Raw genomic sequence first — 20601 nt, 5'->3', positions numbered from 1 at the left:
TTGCAACAGTAATGTGCCGAAGAGCACCTCAGAACACGCAACATGTCGAACCCGTGAATAAAAGGCAGGAGCAGTTTGCAGCAACCTATTAGACCTTGATCAGCGGCCAATCGGACATCAGAAGTTCGGAGAGGAGAGGTCTTTGCCCGAGAATAAAAGGCAGGGGTGGTTCACTGTAGGGTAACAGAGCTTTGACTACTGGCCAATCAGCGTTTGGGATTGATCAGTAAGAGGAAGGCAGGGGCAAGTGCAGTGGCCATCGTCTGAATGGACAGAGTCAGAGTGGTGATCTTAAAGCTTTAGATCTTCAAGGCTTCGGTGAAGAGAGGATTCACTCATAGAAAGCAAAGGAAAGAAAAGCTCAAGTTTTTTTCCTTCTCTTCTTTTTATCTGCTCAGCTAGGACAGTAGAGACATTAGGCAGGATAGTGCAATGTCCCTCTTGTGGGATGTGGGAAGCAGGAAGACTTCCAGTGTCCCTGATGACTACAAATGCCAGGAGTGAATCCAGCTGCAGCTTGTCTAACAAACTGCATTAAGGAGTTGTTGCTGGAACTGGAAGAAGATAATTCGAGAGGCTGAAGGGGTGATAGATAAGACATAAATAGAGAGGTAGTTACACCCAAGGTGCAGGACACAGGTGACAGTCAGGAATTTGAAAGGGATTAAGGAGCCAGTGCAGAGTACCCCCTCAACAACAGGTATATCACTATGGATTCTGCCGGGAGGATGACCTCACATAAGGAAGTCACAACAGTGGGGTCTCTGGCACCGAGTCTGGCTCTGTGACTCAGAAGGGAAGGGGAAAGAAAAGGCACGCTGTGGTGATAGGGGATTTCTTAGTTAGGGAAATGACAAGTATTTCTGTGGGCGAGAACAAGATTCCCAGGTGGTATGTTGCCTCCCAGGTGCTGGGGTCTGGGATATCTTCGATCAAGTCCTCAGCATTCTTAAGTGTGAGGGTGAACAGCCAGAAGTCATGGTCCATAGAAACACAGAAAATAGGTGCAGGAGTAGGCCATTCGGCCCTTCGAGCCTGCACCGCCATTCAGTATGATCATGGCTGATCATCCAACTCAGAACCCTGTACCTGCTTTCTCTTCATACCCCCTCATCCCTTTAGCCACAAGGGCCATATCTAACTTCTTCTTAAGTATAGCCAATGAACCGGCCTCAACTGTTTCCTGTGGCAGAGAATTCCACAGATTCACCACTCTCTGTGTGAAGAAGTTTTTCCTCATCTCGGTCCTAAAAGGCTTCCCCTTTATCCTTAAACTGTGACCCCTCGTTCTGGACTTCCCCAACATTGGAAACAATCTTCCTGCATCTAGCCTGTCCAAACCCTTTAGAATTTTATACGTTTCAATAAGATCCCCCCTCAATCTTCTAAATTCCAGTGAGTATAAGCCTAGTCGATCCAGTCTTTCTTCATATGAAAGTCCTGCCATCCCAGGAATCAATCTGGTGAACCTTCTCTGTACTCCCTCTATGGCAAGAATGTCTTTCCTCAGATTAGGGGACCAAAACTGTACACAATATTCTAGGTGCAGTCTCACCAAGGCCTTGCACAACTGCAGTAGAACCTCCCTGCTCCTGTACTCAAATCCTTTTGCTATGAATGCCAACATACCATTTGCCTTTTTCACCGCCTGCTGTACCTGCATGCCCACCTTCAATGACTGGTGTACAATGACACCCAGGTCTCGTTGCATCTCCCCTTTTCCTAATCGGCCACCATTCAGATAATAATCTGTTTTCCTGTTCTTGCAACCAAAGTGGATAACCTCACATTTATCCACATTAAATTGCATCTGCCATGAATTTGCCCACTCACCTAACCTATCCAAGTCACCCTGCATCCTCTTAGCATCTTCCTCACAGCTAACACCGCCGCCCAGCTTCGTGTCATCCGCAAACTTGGAGATGCTGCATTTAATTCCCTCGTTTAAATCATTAATATATATTGTAAACAACTGGGGTCCCAGCACTGAGCCTTGCAGTACCTCACTAGTCACTGCCTGCCATTCTGAAAAGGTCCCGTTTACTCCCACTCTTTGCTTCCTGTCTGCCAACCAATTCTCTATCCACATCAATATCATACCCCTAATACCATGTGCTTTAAGTTTGCACACTAATCTCCTGTGTGGAACCTTGTCAAAAGCCTTTTGAAAATCTAAATATACCACATCCACTGGCTCTCCCCATCCACTCTACTAGTTACATCTTCAAAAAATTCTATAAGATTCATCAGACATGATTTTCTTTTCACAAATCCATGCTGACTTTGTCCGATGATTTCACCTCTTTCCAAATGTGCTGTTATCACATCTTTGATAACTGACTCTAGCATTTTCCCCACCACCGATGTCAGACTCACTGGTCTATAATTCCCCGGTTTCTCTCTCCATCCTTTTGTAAAAAGTGGGGTTACATTAGCCACCCTCCAATCCTCAGGAACTAATCCAGAATCTAAGGAGTTCTGAAAAATTATCACTAATGCATCCATTATTTCTTGGGCTACTTCCTTAAGCACTCTGGGATGCAGACCATCTGGCCCTGGGGATTTATCTGCCTTTAATCCCTTCAATTTACCCAACACCACTTCCTACTAACATGTATTTCCCTCAGTTCCTCCATCTCACTAGATCCTCGGTTCCTTACTATTTCCGGAAGATTATTTATGTCCTCCTTAGTGAAGACAGAACCAAAGTAGTTATTCAATTGGTCTGCCATGTCTTTGTTCCCTATGATCAATTCACCTGTTTCTGACTGTAAAGGACCTACATTTGTCTTGATCAATTTTTTTTTTCTTTTCACGTATCTATAAAAGCTTTTACAGTCAGTTTTTATGTTCCCTGCCAGCTTTCTCTCATAATCTTTTTTCCCTTTCCTAATTAAGCCCTTTGTCCTCCTCTGCTGGTCTCTGAATTTCTCCCAGTCCTCAGGTGTGCCGCTTTTTTTTTGCTAATTTATATGTTTCTTCTTTGGACTTGATACTATCCCTAATTTCCCTTGTCAGCCACGGGTGCACTACCTTCCCTGGTTTATTCTTTTGCCAAACTGGGATGAACAATTGTTGTAGTTCATCCATGCGATCTTTAAATGCTTGCCATTGCATATCCACCGTCAACCCTTTAAGTATCATTTGCCAGTCTATCTTAGCTAATTCACGTCTCATACCTTCAAAGTTACCCTTCTTTAAGTTCAGAACCTTTGTTTCTGAATTAACTATGTCACTCTCCATCTTAATAAAGAATTCCACCATATTATGGTCACTCTTACCCAAGGGGCCTCGCACGACAAGATTGCTAACTAACCCTTCCTCATTGCTCAATACCCAATCTAGAATGGCCTGCTCTCTAGTTGGTTCCTCGACATGTTGGTTCAGAAAACCACCCCGCATACATTCCAAGAAATCCTCTTCCTCAGCACCCTTACCAATTTGGTTCACCCAGTCTATATGTAGATTGAAGTCACCCATTATAACTACTGTTCTTTTATTGCATGCATTTCTAATTTCCTGGTTAATGCCATCCCCAACCTCACTACTACTGTTAGGTGGCCTGTACACAACTCCCACCAGCGTTTTCTGCCCCTTAGTGTTATGCAGTTCTACCCATATCCATTCCACATCCTCCGGGCTAATGTCCTTCCTTTCTATTGCGTTAATCTCCTCTCTAACCAGCAATGCTACCCCACCTCCTTTTCTTTCCTGTCTATCCCTCCTGAATATTGAATATCCCTGGATGTTGAGCTCCCATCCTTGGTCACCCTGGAGCCATGTCTCTGTGATCCCAACTATATCATATTCATTAATAACTATCTGCACATTCAATTCATCCACCTTGCTACGAATGCTCCTTGCATTGACGCACAAAGCCTTCAGGCTTGTTTTTACAACACTCTTAGCCCTTATACAATTATGTTGAAAAGTGGCCCTTTTTGCTTTTTGCCCTGGATTTACCTGCCTGCCAGTTTTATTTTTCACCTTACTACTTTTTGCTTCTACCCTCATTTTACACCCCTCTGTCTCTCTGCACTTGTTCCCATCCCCCTGCCACATTAGTTTAAATCCTCCTGAACAGCAGTAGCAAACGTTCCCCCTAGGACATTGGTTCCAGTCCAGCCCAGGTGCAGACCGTCCTGTTTATACCGGTCCCACCTCCCCCAGAACTGGTTCCAATGCCCCAGAAATTTGAATCCCTCCCCCTTGCACCATTTTTCAAGCCACGTATTCATCTGAAATATCCTCCTATTTCTACTATGACTAGCATGTGGCACTGGTAGTAATCCAGAGATTATTACCTTTGTGGTCCTACTTTTTAGTTTATCTCCTAACTCCCTAAATTCACCTTGTAGGACCTCATCCCGTTTTTTACCTATATTGTTGGTACCTACGTGCACCATGACCACTGGCTGTTCACCCTCCCATTCCAGAAAGTCCTGCAGCCGCTCAGAGACATCCTTGACCCTTGCACCAGGGAGGCAACATACCATCCTGGAGTCTCGTTTGCGGCCGCAGAAACGCCTATCTATTCCCCTTACAATCCAATCCCCTAGCACTATAGCTCTCCCACTTCTTTTCCTTCTCTCCTGTGCCGCAGAGCCACCCATGGTGCAATGAACTCGGCTGCTGCTGCCTTCCCCTGATGAGACATCTCCCCCAACAGTATCCAAAACAGTAGATCTGTTTAGGAGGGAGATGACCTCAGGGGACTCCTGCACTACCTGCCTACTGCTACGCTGTCTAGTGGCCACCCCTTCCCTTTCTGCCTGTGTAGCCTTTACCTGCGGTGTGGCCAACTCACTGAATGTGCTATTCATGACTTTCTCAGCATCGTGGATGCTCCAGTATGAATCCAATCGCAGTTCCAGACGCTCAATGCGGTCTGCCAGAAGCTTCAGTTGGACACACTTCCTGCACACATAGTCATCAGGGACACTGGAAGTATCCCTGATTTCCCACATGCTGCAGGATAAACAAACCACGGGGCCGATCTCAGATTAGAGGCATTTAAGAAACCCTTAGGTAGACACATGGATGATAGAAAAATGGAGGGCTATTCTCTGTGGAGAGGAAAGAGTTAGATTGATCTTGAAGCAGGTTAAAAGGTTAGCACAACATTGTGGACCAAAGGGCCTGTACTTTGCTACAATGTTTTATGTTCAAAGGACCTGTGTTTAAAGTGAGGGGCAAGTTCTTTTACAGAGTGAGTGCATGTGCCTGAACTGGGACAGATACAGTCACTTTGGCCTAACCATGTTATTCCAACCGCTGCTAGTTCGAATTTCCTGCATTGGGCCCGTGTCCTCTTAAGCCTTGCCCTGCATCCATGCTGTATTACTTTGTGTCTATCTAAAAACCTCTACAACTCTGTCGGAAAGTCTGACTCCACTAACCTATCCAAGTGCTTCTTCAATGATACTTTTGTGCCTGCCTCAAACACTTCCTCTGCCAGCTCACCACATAATCACCACCCTCTGCGTGAAACGTTGCCCCTCAATATAAAGGGAATGGAAGGATATGGATGATCCACAGGAGGAGGACATTTAGCAAAATTGGCATCAAGATCAGTAAGTGCTAACTTTTGGCAATATGATAATGATTTGATAATCCGAATTAACGTCATCCCCTGGCCCATCTGTGGAAGAGTCTGCAATTCTCACGATGTCCTCATCGGACACTTCAGTGAAAGCTCAATTTAAATTTATTATCAAAGAACATATATGTCACTACATCTACCGTGATTCATTTTGTTGCAGGCATTCATAGTAGAACAAAAGAATTAATGGAAAACTCCGCACCAAGACTGTCAAACAACTGATGTGCAAAAGAAGATGAACTGTGCAAATAAATAAATATCACTGAGAACACGAGTTGTGGAGTCCTTGAAAGTGAGTCCACAGGTTGTGGGATCAGTTCAGTGTTGAGGTGAGTGAAGGTATCCGCACTCGGTTGAAGGGTGACAACTGTTCCTGAACCTAACGCTGCCGCTGGCAGCTGTGAGGAGGCAGCATAGCCTGAATGGTGGGGTCCTTGATGATGGATGCTGCTTTCTTGTGGCACTGCTCCTTACTGATATGCTCAATGATACAAGACCAGAATGGAAAGCACCTGAGAAGTAAGAAACACCAGTGTACAGCACAGGACTAACCTCGTCTCCCATATGGGGCTGGAAGTCAAATCGGACAGGTGGGCAGAACGCCGAGTTATACATTTCCATGAAGCGCTGTTTGTCACTGCGAGGGTCCAGGTTGTCCACTGCGTTCTCTATGATGTCCAGACCCTCGTGCCTGGATGTCTCCAGGTTGTACTCTGCAGAGAGAAACGTCCTCAGCGCTCTGTTTAAGCTAGCATGATAGCCCAGGTCACAGCACTAGCACAGCAAGAGAAACAAAGACAATGCATTAACATTCAAGCTTTCTACCAGCATCTTGATCCTTTGCATCAATAGTTAAAGACCTGTGGCATGCACTGGCTGAGCTGAAGGGCCTGTATAAATCCCTCAGTACTGCAGTACATTTTCAAATTCACAGCCATTTGTTTGTCACAAGTACACACCATGAAATGTGCTGTTTGTGTTAACAACCAACACAATCAAAAGATGTGCCGAAGCAGCCCACAAGTGTCACCACACATTCCAGCACCAACATAGCATGATGGCAATGTTCTGCAGACAAAACAGAATACAACAGCAGCAAAACAAGTCTTGTTCACAAGTCACTTCAGGATTTTAATGTAGACATTCATGGTAACATGGAGCCATAGAGCAAAACAACAAGGAAACAGGTCCTTCAGGCCAGCTCGTCCCACTGGCTTGCGTTTGGCCAACATCCCTTTAAATACTTCCTATCCACCTTCTTATTTAAATGCCTTTTAAATGTTGCTTATTGTACCTGCCTGAACCACTTCCTCTGGCAGCCCATTCTGTATACACCCTATGCTCAGGGTGAAGAAGTTGCCATTCGAGTCCCTTTTAAATCTTTCACCATAACCTAGTTTTTAGTTGCCCTTCCCTGGGAAAAACACTGTGTGTGTTCACTAAAACAATTTACCCTCCCCCTCATGATTTTATACTGTAAGGTCAATCCTCAACATCTTGTACCAAAGAATAAATTCCAAACCTACCCAAACTCTCCCTGTAACTCAGGTCAAGTCCTTGCAACATTCTCGTAAATCTTCCCTGCACTCTTTCATTAAGGGAGTGGGTCATGAATGATGGAGCAACATTAAAAGCGATAAAACTAATTTAAACCTGGTTGCAGTTTCCGTACTGTGGCTGGTATCACGTGCGAAAGGTCCCAACTTTAATGCTGGGCAGGGACATGATTTCGAGGCTGGCACAGTAGCACTGTGGCTCATGTAATGCTAGCGACACTAGATTTCCTTCAGGTCCTCTCGTTTCCATCCAGCTCCCAAAGATGTATGGGTTAAAAGGTTAATTAGTCACATGGATCTAGTTGGGCAGGGTGGTCTCATTGGACAGGATGGTCTGTGTAAATAAAGAATAACCCATGCCAAACAGATTGACTTTGTGCTGTTGGCAATGGGCTTGCAGGCATAAACTCACAGACAATCAAAGCATCAGTGAGACAGAAGCCTAACTAATTATCCAGTGTCTCTTCCCCACATGATGGAAGCTGTCAGCCTGCAATTGACACCATTTCGGAGGAATCTTAGAAAGCTTTTATCCCAGTTCAATTTAATGATCTCTCCTCTGAGCCGAACTTCCAGATCGTCTGAGTAAAGGAGAAGGTTTGGCTAAGCTCCAGTGTCTGCAAATCCACTGGACCACTGGAAGATGAAGGCTGAAGAAGACAGCCTCCCCTGGGGTTAGAGGACTATGCATGTGCGTGGATGAGCGGAGTTGCTTTGTTACTTGGTATGTTCTGTTTTGTCAGGTTCTGCCGAGCATTGTGGACATGCTATGTTGGCACCGGAATGTGTGGCAACACTTGTGGTTTACCCCCAGCACATCCTTGGGTGTGTTGGCTCCCAACACAAACAATGCACTTCACTCTATGTTTCGATGTACAGGTAATAAATAAACCTGAATCCGAATAAACCCAAATTTAAAATTGGAATGAGCTTAGTCTGAAGGAGGAGAGGATCCTTGGAAGATTGATCCTAATATTGTTCTGCAGTGCGATCAATGAATCTTAATTTCAGATTCCTCTGATGCTTGTCTGAATATTTTATGCACAGCCCAATTAGATGGTGTAATGGCAGAGTTGATCCATCAGCTAAGTGACTGTCATTGACATTTATCATCCATTCCCCTTCTAATTCCTCCGCTTGTCTCTCCGCGTTTCCCGAGGGACTCTGTATCAAAATCCTCACAATGGGAGTTGTGGGGGGGGGGGGGGGGTATTGGCTGGGCAATGAGCGCTGAGGCAATAGGATAAAATTAGCGTTATTTGTCACACGTACACTGAAACAACGAAACACACAGTGAGATGTGTCACTTGCATCAATGGCCAACACAGTCCGAGGAGATGTAAATGTCGTAAGTGTCACCACGTTTCTGGCACCAACAGAGTATGCCCACAATTTACTAACCCTAATCTGTACGTCTTTGGAATGTGGGAATAAAATGGAGTATCTGGAGGAAAGCCACATGATCACTGGGAGAACGTTAAAACTCCTTACAGACAACAGTGAGAATTGAACCATAATTGCTGGTGCTGTAAAGCGTTATGCCAGTTGCTACACTACTGAACTGCTCCCCTGTTTACTGCCTCTGTTGTAGGTAATACTTAGGCAATTGTGGTTGCGGCCAATGTTTGATTGGGAATTAAGACACGTTACTGATGTCTGGCCTGCCCCTTCATTAGGGGTGGGGGATAATGTGCCAGGGGCAGGGGTAGCTCTGGGATGGGTGCCTTTACTTAAATACTGAATGCCAAGGGCGAGGTGTAAACCTTTCAGATCTTTGGGCCCATGGTTACTCTCCTAAGGATTTTTTTTGGTATCTCAGGTGAGAGGAGTTTGTATTGGGTCAGACACCTACAGAAGTCAGGAGAAAGGATCACAGGATCAGATTCAGGCAAGGCCAGTCTTCTTGGACAATGCAGGCTTGGAAAGTGTTGGCATCAGAGGCCTAACCTCGGCTGCAAATAAAAAGATGGTAGGTTCAAGGAGAGCAGCCATTGTTGGAGTGTGCCAGTGACAGAGTGTGAAGGGTTTGGCTCGACAGGATTCAGCATGAACAGGTGAAGGCACAGTTAAGAAGAGGCAAGCCTTTTTCTTTTTTGGTATTGAGCGGTCAGCATGGAATGCTCCCTCTGTCAGATGTGGGAATTCGGGATAGCTGACAGGTTCCATGATGACTACATCTGTGGGAAGTGTGCCCAATTCCAGCACCTGACTGACCAGGTCAAGGAGTTGGAGCTGGAGATGGATGTTCTCAGGATCATTCGAGAGGCTGAAGGTATTATTGAAGACACCCAGAGTACAGGATTCGGATAGCAGAGGGGTGACCAGCAGGAGAGGTAAGGGGAGTAAGCAGTCAGAGCAGGGTCCCCCTGTGGCCATTCCCCTCAGTAACAAGTGTACCCCTTTGGATACTGCTGGGGGGGTGACCCATCAGAGCATGGCAGCAGCTGCCAGCCTGGTGGCACTGTGGGCGGCTCTGAGGCTCGACAGGGAAGGGTAAAGTCAGGCAGTGCAGTAGTTATAGGGGAACAGACTGGAGATTCTGTGGCTGCAAAGGGACACCAGGATGGTGTGCTGCTTCCCTGCTGCTAGGGTCCAGGATGCAGGATATTCTCAAGGGGAGGTCCTATACAGTGAGTCTATAGAGTCAGAAAGGAGGCTGAAGAGAAGGACCTCCAAGGTAGTAATCTCCGGATTACTTCTGATGCCACAGGCTGGTGCAGGTAGGAATGGGACGATAGCACAGATGAATGAGTGACTATGGAGATGGTGCAGGGGATAGGGTTTCAAGTTCTTGGATCATTGTAACCTTTTCTGGGGAAAGAGTGACCTGTACAAGAAGGACGGGCTGCATTTCAACTGGAGAGGAACCAACATCCTGGTCGTGAGGTTTGCTGATGCTATTCCGGAGAGTTTAAACTAGCTTTAAAAGGGAGGGCTGGGAACTGGAGTCCCAGGTCCAGTAAGGGAAGGACTGGACAGTAAGGAAGATGTCAGGGAAAGTACTGAAAGGCAAAATTGAAATAACATTGAAAATGAGAGGGGGTAGGTTGAAGGGGGATGTGAGGGGTAAGTTTTTTACTCAGAGAGTCGTGGATACCTGGCGTGGTAGTGAGGCAAATACATCAAAGTCTTCTGAGAGATGTTTGGGTTGGCACATGGATGTAAGGAAGATGGACGGAAACGGACATGGTGTAGGTGCTTTTGATTTGTTTTTTAGCTGGTTCGACACAACATTGTGGGCTGAATGGCCTGTTCCTGTGCTGTGTTTTTCAACCCATTTCTTTATAGCCTTGCAAATACGTCACAGCATGCAAGCTGGGAAAGTTTATTAATGTTCTGTTAATAGTTCAAGCTCAGATCCTGAAGATGAACATCATCTATGATGCATGTGTTCCTAAAAGTAAGATTTTAAAAATAGAACCATTAAATACAAATACAGCTACAACGATAGTCAATGCCTTCGGGCCCTTATGGAAGTGTCCACTTGTTTTGCTGAAGTCCTGGTACGAATATTTCTCTCTGAACCGCTGACAATGAGTACCCTCTACCTTCTCTTCGCTGGTCCTACTCTGTAGCCTGCTGCTCTTCTCCCAGCCATCCAGTATGAGGTGGTTAGCCACTAACGCACCAATGTGGGGGAGCAAGTGGTTTGAGCAAGAAACTTGCTTTCTCATCTCAGACTGCAGGAGTCAGGTGTTTACAAAAAAAGGACGAGTCAGGTTACAGATCAGCTACATCAGCCGAATAACGGAGCTGACTCAATAGACTGAATGGCCTTCTCCAGTTGAATGTTTACTTGCTTGAATTTATTCCTAAAAGACACAATTGCTTCCTTTACAGAATTGTCAAAACTGCACAAAGATCCTATTGATGACAGTGTGCTTGCTACAAACATAGGCGATTACCAAAGTAAAGTGACTCCTCAGAATAGCTGCCCTGACAAAGAAAAATGGGGAGCATCAACAATTTGGAACCAGCTTAAAGACAGATCTGGATTTGCTCTATTTATACCCATTAGTTAAAACCACATGACTGCTCTGTTGCTTGAAGCTGGTTGCTAACAATTCAGAAGGAATTTTGCAGATAGTTAAATGCAATGTTTCAGCCCTAAAAGAAAGTGTTTATTATACACTCAGTGGCCACCTGTACACCTGCTTGTTAATGCAAATATCTAATCATGCGGCAGCAGCTCAATGCATAAAAGCATGCAGACATGGTCAAGAGGTTCAGTTGTTGTTCAGACCAAACATCATGACGGGGAAGAAATGTGATCGAAGTGACTTTGACTGTGGAATGATTGTTGGTGACAGATGGGTAGTTTGAGATTCTCAGAAACTGTTGATCTTGTGGGATTTTCACACACACCAACCTCCAGAGTTTACAGAAAGTGGTGCAAAAAAGCCAAAAACATCCAGTGAGTGGCAGTTCTGTGGGTGAAAATGCCTTGCTAGTGAGAGAGGTCAGAGGAGAATGGCTAGACTGTTCAAGCTGATGGGAATAACCACACATACAACACTGCTGTGCAGAACTGAACCCTTGAACACACATGTCGAACCTTGATGGTTACAGCAACAGAAGACCACAAATATACACTCACTCTTAAGGGCCTTAAAAAAGAGTCTAAAATATAAAAGTAAAATATAATCTTGTACCACAAAAAGGAATGTTTATTATATAATAGAGACTTGCTAGAGAGTTAAGAAAATCTCAGCAAAGAATTAACTTGTGTTAGAAAGCTGTTCATTGTGCAGGTTGCAAATTAATTTTGTAGTTCCGCCCACAGACATCACATCCAACCTGTTGTACCCACACTTACATCGATTACATCGGAAAGGTCATGGATGTAATATTTGAACACTGAGTTGTTGCTTGCCTCCAGCGTCAACAGATATTCATTTCGTGCTTTGATGGATTTCAGCTTGTTCTCTGAGTATTTGGCTTGGCGCTGGATGTACAAGAGAAAAGGGGCAAACGAGAAAGTTCATAAATGATTTGTACGTCAGAGTAAACACAAGCATTTGTAGATAGAACAGTGAGCCACACATTTTCACCAGTCACAATCAGACTGTAGTTCTCAGTTTCCAATCCCAGTCAAGAGCCTTGTCTTAAAATTACGCTTTCTAGAAGACAGTACACCCAAAATCAGATCCAGGATTATTATCACTAACCTATGTTGTCTAATTAGTTGTTTTCCAGCAACAATACACTGCAATATATTTAAAAAATTACTCTAAGTTACAAAAAGAGATATATTCAAAAACAAATTGTGCAAAAAGAGAGCAAAACTAGTACGTTCATGTACACAGGTTCATTGTCCATTCAGAAATCTGATGGCAGAGGGGAAGAAGCTGTTACTAAAATATTGAGTGTGGGTCTTCAGGCTCCTGTGCCTCCTCCCTGATGGCAGTAATGAGAAGAGGGCAGATGCGGACGGCAAGGGTCCTTTAGGATGGATGACACCCTCTTGAGGCACCACGATTTGAATGTGTTCTTGATGCTGGGGATGGTTGTGCCCATGACAGAGCTGTTTGAATCTACAATCCTCTGCAGCTAGCTTTTGATCCGTTACGACCCATCCTGATATTAGAGGAGTTTCTACATGCATGGGAGGGAGGGAGAGTGGGAGAGAGGAAATGGGCTGGTTTGGTTGTGTTCAGTGTTGTTTTGCCGAGCATTGGTGGCTTCAGAATGTGTGACAACAACCAACACATATAAGGACCTGGACATCCAACACATTTCACTCTATGTTTTGATGTACATGTGATAAATAAATCTAATTCTGATTCTGACCCATTTCTCCACAAAATTCAAAACATTTGAGAAAACTGATGACTTTTTGCCTGTCTCATGTCCCTTTATGCTGTCAGTGGTGATGCAAGAGTGCCTGCAGAATGTATTCTAATCAAGGAGATGGCAGAAAACTATCCAAGTCTCTAAAATGCAGGTTGAGGTAAAGGAAGTGGAACCAAGAGATTGGCTTTCCTGGAGAATCTAGAAGGAGAGGATACGACGAGCTGGATATGTTCAGGCACCGTGATAGACCCAGGTGCAAACAAAATGAACTGGTGGAGGAACTGGGCAGGTCAAGCAGCATCTGTGAGGGAGGGTGTGAGGACATCTTCAAAAGGTAGTTCCTCAAGGAGGCAGCATTCATTTTGAAGGACCCATACCAACCAGGGCATGCCTTTTTCTCACTGCTACCATCAATGAGGAGGTGCAGGAGCCTGGAAATACACACTCAGCTCTTTAGGAATAGCTTCTTCCCCACCCCCGCCTTCAGATTTCTGAATGGTCCATGAACATTACATCACTATGTTCTCTCTCTTTTTGTCTCTTTTTATTTTTTTAAAATCAGCAACATCTTAGCTTGACATCCTATTGGCAGAGGGGGGAGGAACCAGTATAGAGAGTGGAAGAGAAGGGCTGAGAGAGGGACTTGGAGGTGATGGGTAGATGGAGGAGCAGCCAAGTATGATGGACAAATAAAGCCAGGTTGGGGAGGGGTGGCAGGAGATTTGACAGATATTGCTAGAACGAATACATGGTCAAATATCAGTGACAAAGTTCTCCATGCAGTTGGTATGAGAGAGGTGGGACTCAATAAATCGGGTTTAAACAGCAGGTTAACATTGAAAGAAGCAAGACAAGGTTGATTTTAATATTGCCCATTATCCTACTGGATGGGTTTGGCTTTGGCAGGGGAGGTTGGGATGGGCAGGTCTCATGATTCATCATCCCTGAAGAGTTACAGACTTTATATATTCATACTTCATATGCAGCTAAAATTCAGTCTATCAAGTGGCTGCCAACTCTCTCCGCAATCCCAGCCACCCTCCTCACTCACACTACCCTGCAACATCCTCACTCTCCCGGATTTCTCTATGCACTAGGGCCAACTGACCAACCAGCTGACGTGGGAGGAAAATGAAACAGCTCGGGGAAACCACGTGATCAGAGGGAGAACTCCACAGGCAGTGCCCAAGGTCAGGATTGAACTGGGAGCTTGCCTCTTTGATGTGGTTGACCAAGCCCTGGGGAGAGTTAAAACAACAAACATCAGCTGGCCTTCGGGGGGGAGTGATAGATCCTAATCGAGGGACTGGCCAGGAAAGACAAAAACAACAATCTGGCTAGGAGGGCATCATTGCAGGGGGAGCACACAATCACTTCAGCAAGATAAGGGTCTAAAGTGAGATAGCTGAGGAACTTAGAGCGTGGAAGACTTCATTTCCTAGGGGAAGATTAACAAGTAGGAGGGGAGGTGTTTGATTTTATTTTAAATTGGGGGGGGGAGGGAGGGAGAGAGGGAGAGAGGGAGAGAGGGAGGGAGAGAGAGAGAGGGAGAGGGAGGGAGAGGGAGGGAGAGAGAGAGAGGGAGAGGGAGAGGGAGAGGGAGGGAGGGAGAGAGGGAGAGAGAGAGAGAGAGAGAGAAAGAGAGAGAGAGAGAGAGAGAGAGAGAGAGAGAGAGAGACATTTCTGTGTTTACTGATTACTTCCGGCAAATCCGTGCGCTCTGCGCAACCTAACTAATCTTGCACAGATTACCAAGTACCCAACATACTTAAGGAAGGATTTTGAGGCATCATCCGGCAGCCATGAAGGGTACAGCACAAGGTGCTAAGCCTTAAGGTGCGACTACCATCATTAACAGCCGTGAGGAGCAGCATTGGACAATGGAAAATAGGACCTTTAGGAAGTCTGTTGTGCTGGAAACATTGTCCCCCCCCTCCAAAATCAACCAGAGGAAGGTGGGGGGGGGGAACAACTCCCCTACCTTCTCCTTCATCTTCTCCATCTTCTTCACCGAGCTTCGCCTCTGGTGCTTCTCCTCCAGTCGCATGCTGAAGACGGGGTCCCTGCTGATCTGCCTCTCCTCCTGTTTCTCGGCCTCCTTCAGTTTGCTCTCAGCACTGATGCTCTCCGTGTGGTACATGTGATATGTCTTCATGACCTGCAACCAGAGGATGGGGAGAAGGGGGAGATCAGCAAGCAAGTCAAAGTAAAACACCATTCCATAAGATCCCATGAAGAAGAAGAAAGAAGAATTAGGCCACTTGGCTCATCGAATCTGTCCCGCTATCAATCGTGCACAATGTCTTTTTCTCAACCTATTCTCCCACTTTCTCCATGAAACCTTTTACCAATTGCTTTACCAATCAAGAACCTATCTGCCTTAAATTCCCCCAATAACTTGGCCTTCGCAGCCCTCTTCCACAGGTTCACCAGCCCCCGGCTGAAGAAATACATCAATTTGATTTAAATTTAGAGTCTTTCTAGCCCAACGAGCCTATGCCACCCAATTACACCCATATGAGCAATGTGGTAATATGGTAATGTGGTAACCCACTAAGCTGCAATGTGGTAGGAAAATAAGGCACCTGGAGGAAATCCACTTAGTCACAATTTACCTCAAATTTACTAAAACTCCTGGAGGAAACTCACATGCATACTCCATACAGACAGCAGCAGAATTGAACCTGAGTTGCTGTGGTTACAAAAGCATTATGCTAACCACTAAGCAACTGTACCATTCCTATTCTAAATGGACATCCTTTCATTTTAAGGCTGTGCCCTCACATCCAAAACTGTCCTAATAATGGAAACATCCTCTCCTCATCTGCTTTATCCAGGCCTTTCAGTATTCGGTAGGTTTCAGTGAGATTCTCCCCTCAACCTTCTGTGGTCCATTAAAGTACAGGCCCAGAGACATCAAATGCTTCTGATACATTAACCATTTTCCACAGGGAATGGAAAAACTGCAGAACTATACACTTCATAATGGGTTTGTTGCTCAAGGAGAGGTTAAGTGGTCTAGGCACAGAAACAGGAACAGATGCAGGCCCTTCGGCCCAACTTGTCCATGCTGACCAAGACACCTATCTGAGCTAGTCCCGTTTACCCAGTCACTCAGAGGACCAGATAGCCCACGCAACAAGTTACTTTCCTTGACTTTCTGATTCAGTTATAAAACTCGGCTAGGACAATGTGTGGTCAGCAGACATTAAACAATCTCTGATGCTTCAGTTGGTCTCTACATCTGTCTCACTGAAATGGGATTGAGTCATTGGCTGCAGACTGAGTTTGCTTTCCGCTGTGGATCGTCTTGTCATAAACAGGGATATCATTCTAGCTGAAGGTCTGCGACATAATCGGTGCCTCAAGGGCCAGCACTTGCACCCAGGCCAGAAGGTCATTGGTTCAATCCCATCCACAGACTCAAGCATGAAAACCGAGGTTGCTACTCCTAGTGCAGTGCTGGGGGAGGGTTTGTCAAGCATTGTCAAGGGTGCTGTGTTTCAGATCCAAACTATTTATTTATAGTATGACGAAGGAAACACAGGAGCAATCCCCACTGTTGATACGTAGCCCTGAAGATAACTATTTTCAAGTTCAAGTAAATTTATCATCAAAGTACATAATTGTTACCATATATGATCTTGAGATTCTTTTTCTTGCAGGCATTTGCAGGGAAAAAAGAAATTTTAAAAAATTTACTAAAAAAAATACGTTAACAAAGATGAACATCAAACTTTCCGTCAATGTCATCAAGACCAAGGAGATGATTATTAATCAGGAGGAGGAAACCAGAGGTCCATGAGTCAATCCTCATCAGGAGATCAGAGGTGGGGAGAGTCAGCAGCTTTAAACTCCTCAGCATTATCATTTCAGAGAATCTGTCCTGGGCCCAGAACTTGCAGGAAATGGCATTATGAAGAAAGCACAGCAGCATCTCTATTGTGTTTGAAGTTTGCAAAGATTCAGCTTATCATCTAAAACTTTGACAAACCTCTATAGATGTACTGTGGAAGTACACTGACTGGTTGCATCATGGCTTAATATGGAAGCACCATTATCGTTGAATGGAACAGCCTACAAAACGTAATGGATACAGCCCAGTCCATCATGGGTAAAGCCCTTCTCACCACTGAGCACATCTACAAAGGGCAGTGTTGCAGGAAATCAGCATCCATCTTCAAAGAACCCCCACCATCCCCGCCATGCTTTCCTCTCAATGGTGCCATCAGGAAGGAAGCACAGGAGCCTTCAGTCTCAACCACCAGGTTCAGCAACAGGTTTTACCCCTCAGTCATCAGGCCCCTGAACCAGAGGGGATTACTTCACTCACCCCAACATTGAACTGTTCCCTCAACCTATGAACTCACTTTCAAGGACTCTTCATCTCATGTTCTCGCTATTTGTTGCTTATTTATTTATTATTATTATTTTGTTTTTTTCTTTGCTCAGTTTATTGTCTTTTGCACACTGGTCGTTTGCCGTCTTATTGTGTGTGTGGGTTTTCACTGATTCTATGGTGTTTCATTCTATTTATTGTGAATGCTCACAAGAAAATTCATCTCAAGGTTGTATATGGTGACATATATGTACTTTGAACTTTGAATAATGTGCAAATAAAAATAATACTGCTGCTAAATTAACAAATTTCACGTCACATGCCAGTGATAATAAACCTGATTCTGATAATACTGAGAACATGAATGGTAACATCCTTGGAAGTGAGTCTACAGATTGCAGACTCGGTTCAGAGTGAAGTTATCCATTCCAGTTCAGCAGCCTGATGGACTAGGGTTGTAATTGTTCCTGGTGTGGGACATAACCTCCTCCCCAGTGGCAGCAGGAAGAAGATGGTTGATGGAAGCCATTGATGATGGATGCTGCTTTCTTGTTGTAGTGCTCCTTATAGATGTGCTCAGTGTTGGGGAGAGCTTTGCCTATGATGGACTGGTCAGTGACAACCACTTTCTGCAGTCTTTTCCATTCCTGGTGTTTCCATACCCAGACATACTACCAGGATCTTTGGGGCTTTTATTCAAGAATAATCAAAGTTTGGGCCAGTGAGATCAGTGGCTAGGGGCCTGAAGGAGGGATTGTAGGTAATACAACTTGGCCCTCCAGACTCATCAAACACAGAGGTCCCCAGAATGACTGAGGTGAGGTGTCCTAGGGACAATGTGGTCAAGGTGCCTCAGCGGCTCCCAGAGTGACTAGATGCTCAGCTCATGAGGCGTGCAAGTGAGATTCACACCAGAAAACGTTCTGTCAAATTTCCCGAGTCACACAAATTAACCTGGAGATGTCATCATTGCATTTCACTCTAGGAAAGAACTTTTCCAACTGTAATAACTCAAGTCAAAGTTAACGTAACTTTTATCAAACTATGCATACTATCTTGAAATTCATTCTCTTACAGGCCTTTACAGGAAAATAAATACAATAAAATTTACGAAAAGCTATATATAACAGACATACAAACGACCAATGTGCAAAAGAAGGCAAATTGTGCTAATAAAAAAATTGAGAACATGAGTTGTAGAGCCTGTGAAAATGAGTCAGTAAGGTTTTGCAATCAGCTCAGTACTGACTGGAGTCTGCAAGTGAGTAAATCAAGGATCCAGTTGCACTGGGAGGTATCAAGGTGCAGGTCTCGGAGTTTAGTAATGAGTTGAAAGTGACTCCATAGGTTATGGGAACAGTTCAGTGGAGTACAGTTATCCCTCTAGTTCAGGAGCCTGATGGTTGAGGGGTAATAACTGCTCCTGAACCTCGTGGCGTGGTCCTGAGGCACCTGTACCTCCTTCCTGATGGCAACAGCAAGAAGAGAGCATGGCCTGGATGGTGGGAGTCCTTGATAACATATGTTGTTTTCCAGTGACAGTGCAGGACATTCCCAGGAAGCAGTGAGGATGCTGAACCAAATCCCTTGAACATGTTAGTATTAAGGCCAATTTATACTTCTGCATCGAATCTACACCGTAGGTACGGCGTAGCCGTGTACCCTACACCGTAGCCTGATGCACACCTCCCCAAAAATGTAACTGCACGTCGCAGCAACGCAGACTGCAACAACTGTGATTGGTCTGCTTGGTAGCATCGCATTTCCGGTTGCTTCTTCTTCTCCGCCATTTTCAAAATGAGCACAGAAAATTCACCCTCCTTCTGCCTCAATCCATTCAATGGTCTCTGCTGGGAAGAACAGGCCCCCGGTCCTCGGGAGTTGTGTTGCCGGTGGCGGGGTGTCGTAGTGCGCTCGGCAGAGGATGGTGCTCGGAGAGGCTGTGCCGGAGGGGATGGTCTGAGGCTTAGAGGTTCAACAGACTCAAGAGTCCGCTGTGGTCGGGGCGCTTTCATTGTGTGCTGTGCCTGCGAGGCTGGGTTCGACGGAGCTTTCATTGTGTGCTGCGTCTGCGAGGCTGAGTCCGGTGGCGCCGTGAAAGTCCATAGTGAGGGTATTCCCTTCTGCCGCCGGTGTAGTATGACGAGTCTGTCGGGACCCTGAGGACTTGTGGAAACTGTGTGGTGGTTTCTTTCAAACTTACAGTCTTTTAACATCTTTGGACTACTTTTACTGTGCCCATGGTCTGTTTTTTTATCAATTATAGTATTGTCTGTACTGTTGTAACTATATGTTAACTATAACTATATGTAACTATGTGGTCTTGTGTAGGTCTTGTAGCTTTAGTTTTTGGTTTGTTGGGTGGTAAAGTTGGTGTCCTGACTTGGTGTGTCTGGGTAGTCTTGTTTTGTCTGGTATGTGGATTTTATGGTGTAGTCTGTTTTGTCGTGTGCTTTTGAGATATCATTCTGGAGGAACACTATTTCATTTTTTAACTGCAGTTGTGGTTTCTAAATTGCAATAAATGGAAATTCGATTCAATTCAATTCAAATTCAATGGTCGTACATACCATCTCCTCCGATGTCTTCTCTCTTTTCTGCGTTGCAGTAATTCCAATAAAAGTAACTTTTGTTCAACGTTTATTAGCTCCAAATCCAACACACGCTCAGTCGCCATTGTTTGAAGTACACAAAGAAACTCAACACAGTGGCATAGAAACCTCACCGCCAACTAGTATCTTGGTGGTGAATTGCAGAGCAATACAGACACACCAACGCACAAGTATAAATGCTCACAACGGCTTAGGCCACTTGCGTAGGCTACGGTGTAGAGCCTACACAGAAGTATAAATCAGCCTTTCGAGCTAAAACAACACCAATAGAAATTCAAAACAATTCCATTTTAACAAATTAATTTTCAATATCTATATGTATGTATCTATATGTAACTCAAGCATATTGTAAGGAATGCAATATGTTTGCAGTTGAACAGGTCATACTGAATACTACAGCCTCATTGAAAATTAATTATCATGTACAAGAAATATTTTTGGGAAATTTATGTCAGAATAATTTTTGAGCATGCCTACTGCAGTAACGTGTACAGTTCTACATAAAAACATGACTCAGTGTTAAAAAGTTCTTTTAATAAGGTTTTGTTGCAATGGTCACTAATTGAGCTAAGATTCTTTTTATAGTGCAGGGTGCACTGAGTTCATTAATGGAACCTGCATTTGAATTGGTTTAAAGTTGACCCATGAGAAGTTTCTTCCCCTTTGCCCCCCGAAACAATTTTTTAACCTTTCACTGGG

General features: G+C 44.7%; 1 protein-coding gene across 13 annotated transcripts in view; it reads right to left on the bottom strand.

Annotated features, from left to right (window-relative positions):
* Positions 1 to 20601, bottom strand: part of srgap1a (SLIT-ROBO Rho GTPase activating protein 1a) — a 324530-nt gene that overhangs the window by 92160 nt on the left and 211769 nt on the right. For all 13 annotated transcript variants that reach the window (XM_073058740.1, XM_073058741.1, XM_073058748.1 and 10 more), the window contains exons 5-7: positions 14933 to 15109; positions 11975 to 12103; positions 6155 to 6376 (exon numbers count right to left, since the gene is read on the bottom strand). In XM_073058740.1, coding sequence (XP_072914841.1) covers positions 6155 to 6376; positions 11975 to 12103; positions 14933 to 15109 — 528 coding nt within the window. The remainder of the gene's footprint in view (positions 1 to 6154; positions 6377 to 11974; positions 12104 to 14932; positions 15110 to 20601) is intronic.

The sequence above is a fragment of the Hemitrygon akajei genome, chromosome 10, assembly GCF_048418815.1.
Source record: "Hemitrygon akajei chromosome 10, sHemAka1.3, whole genome shotgun sequence".
NCBI classification, from domain to species: domain Eukaryota; kingdom Metazoa; phylum Chordata; class Chondrichthyes; order Myliobatiformes; family Dasyatidae; genus Hemitrygon; species Hemitrygon akajei.
This window is presented reverse-complemented; position numbering and strand designations above follow the sequence as displayed.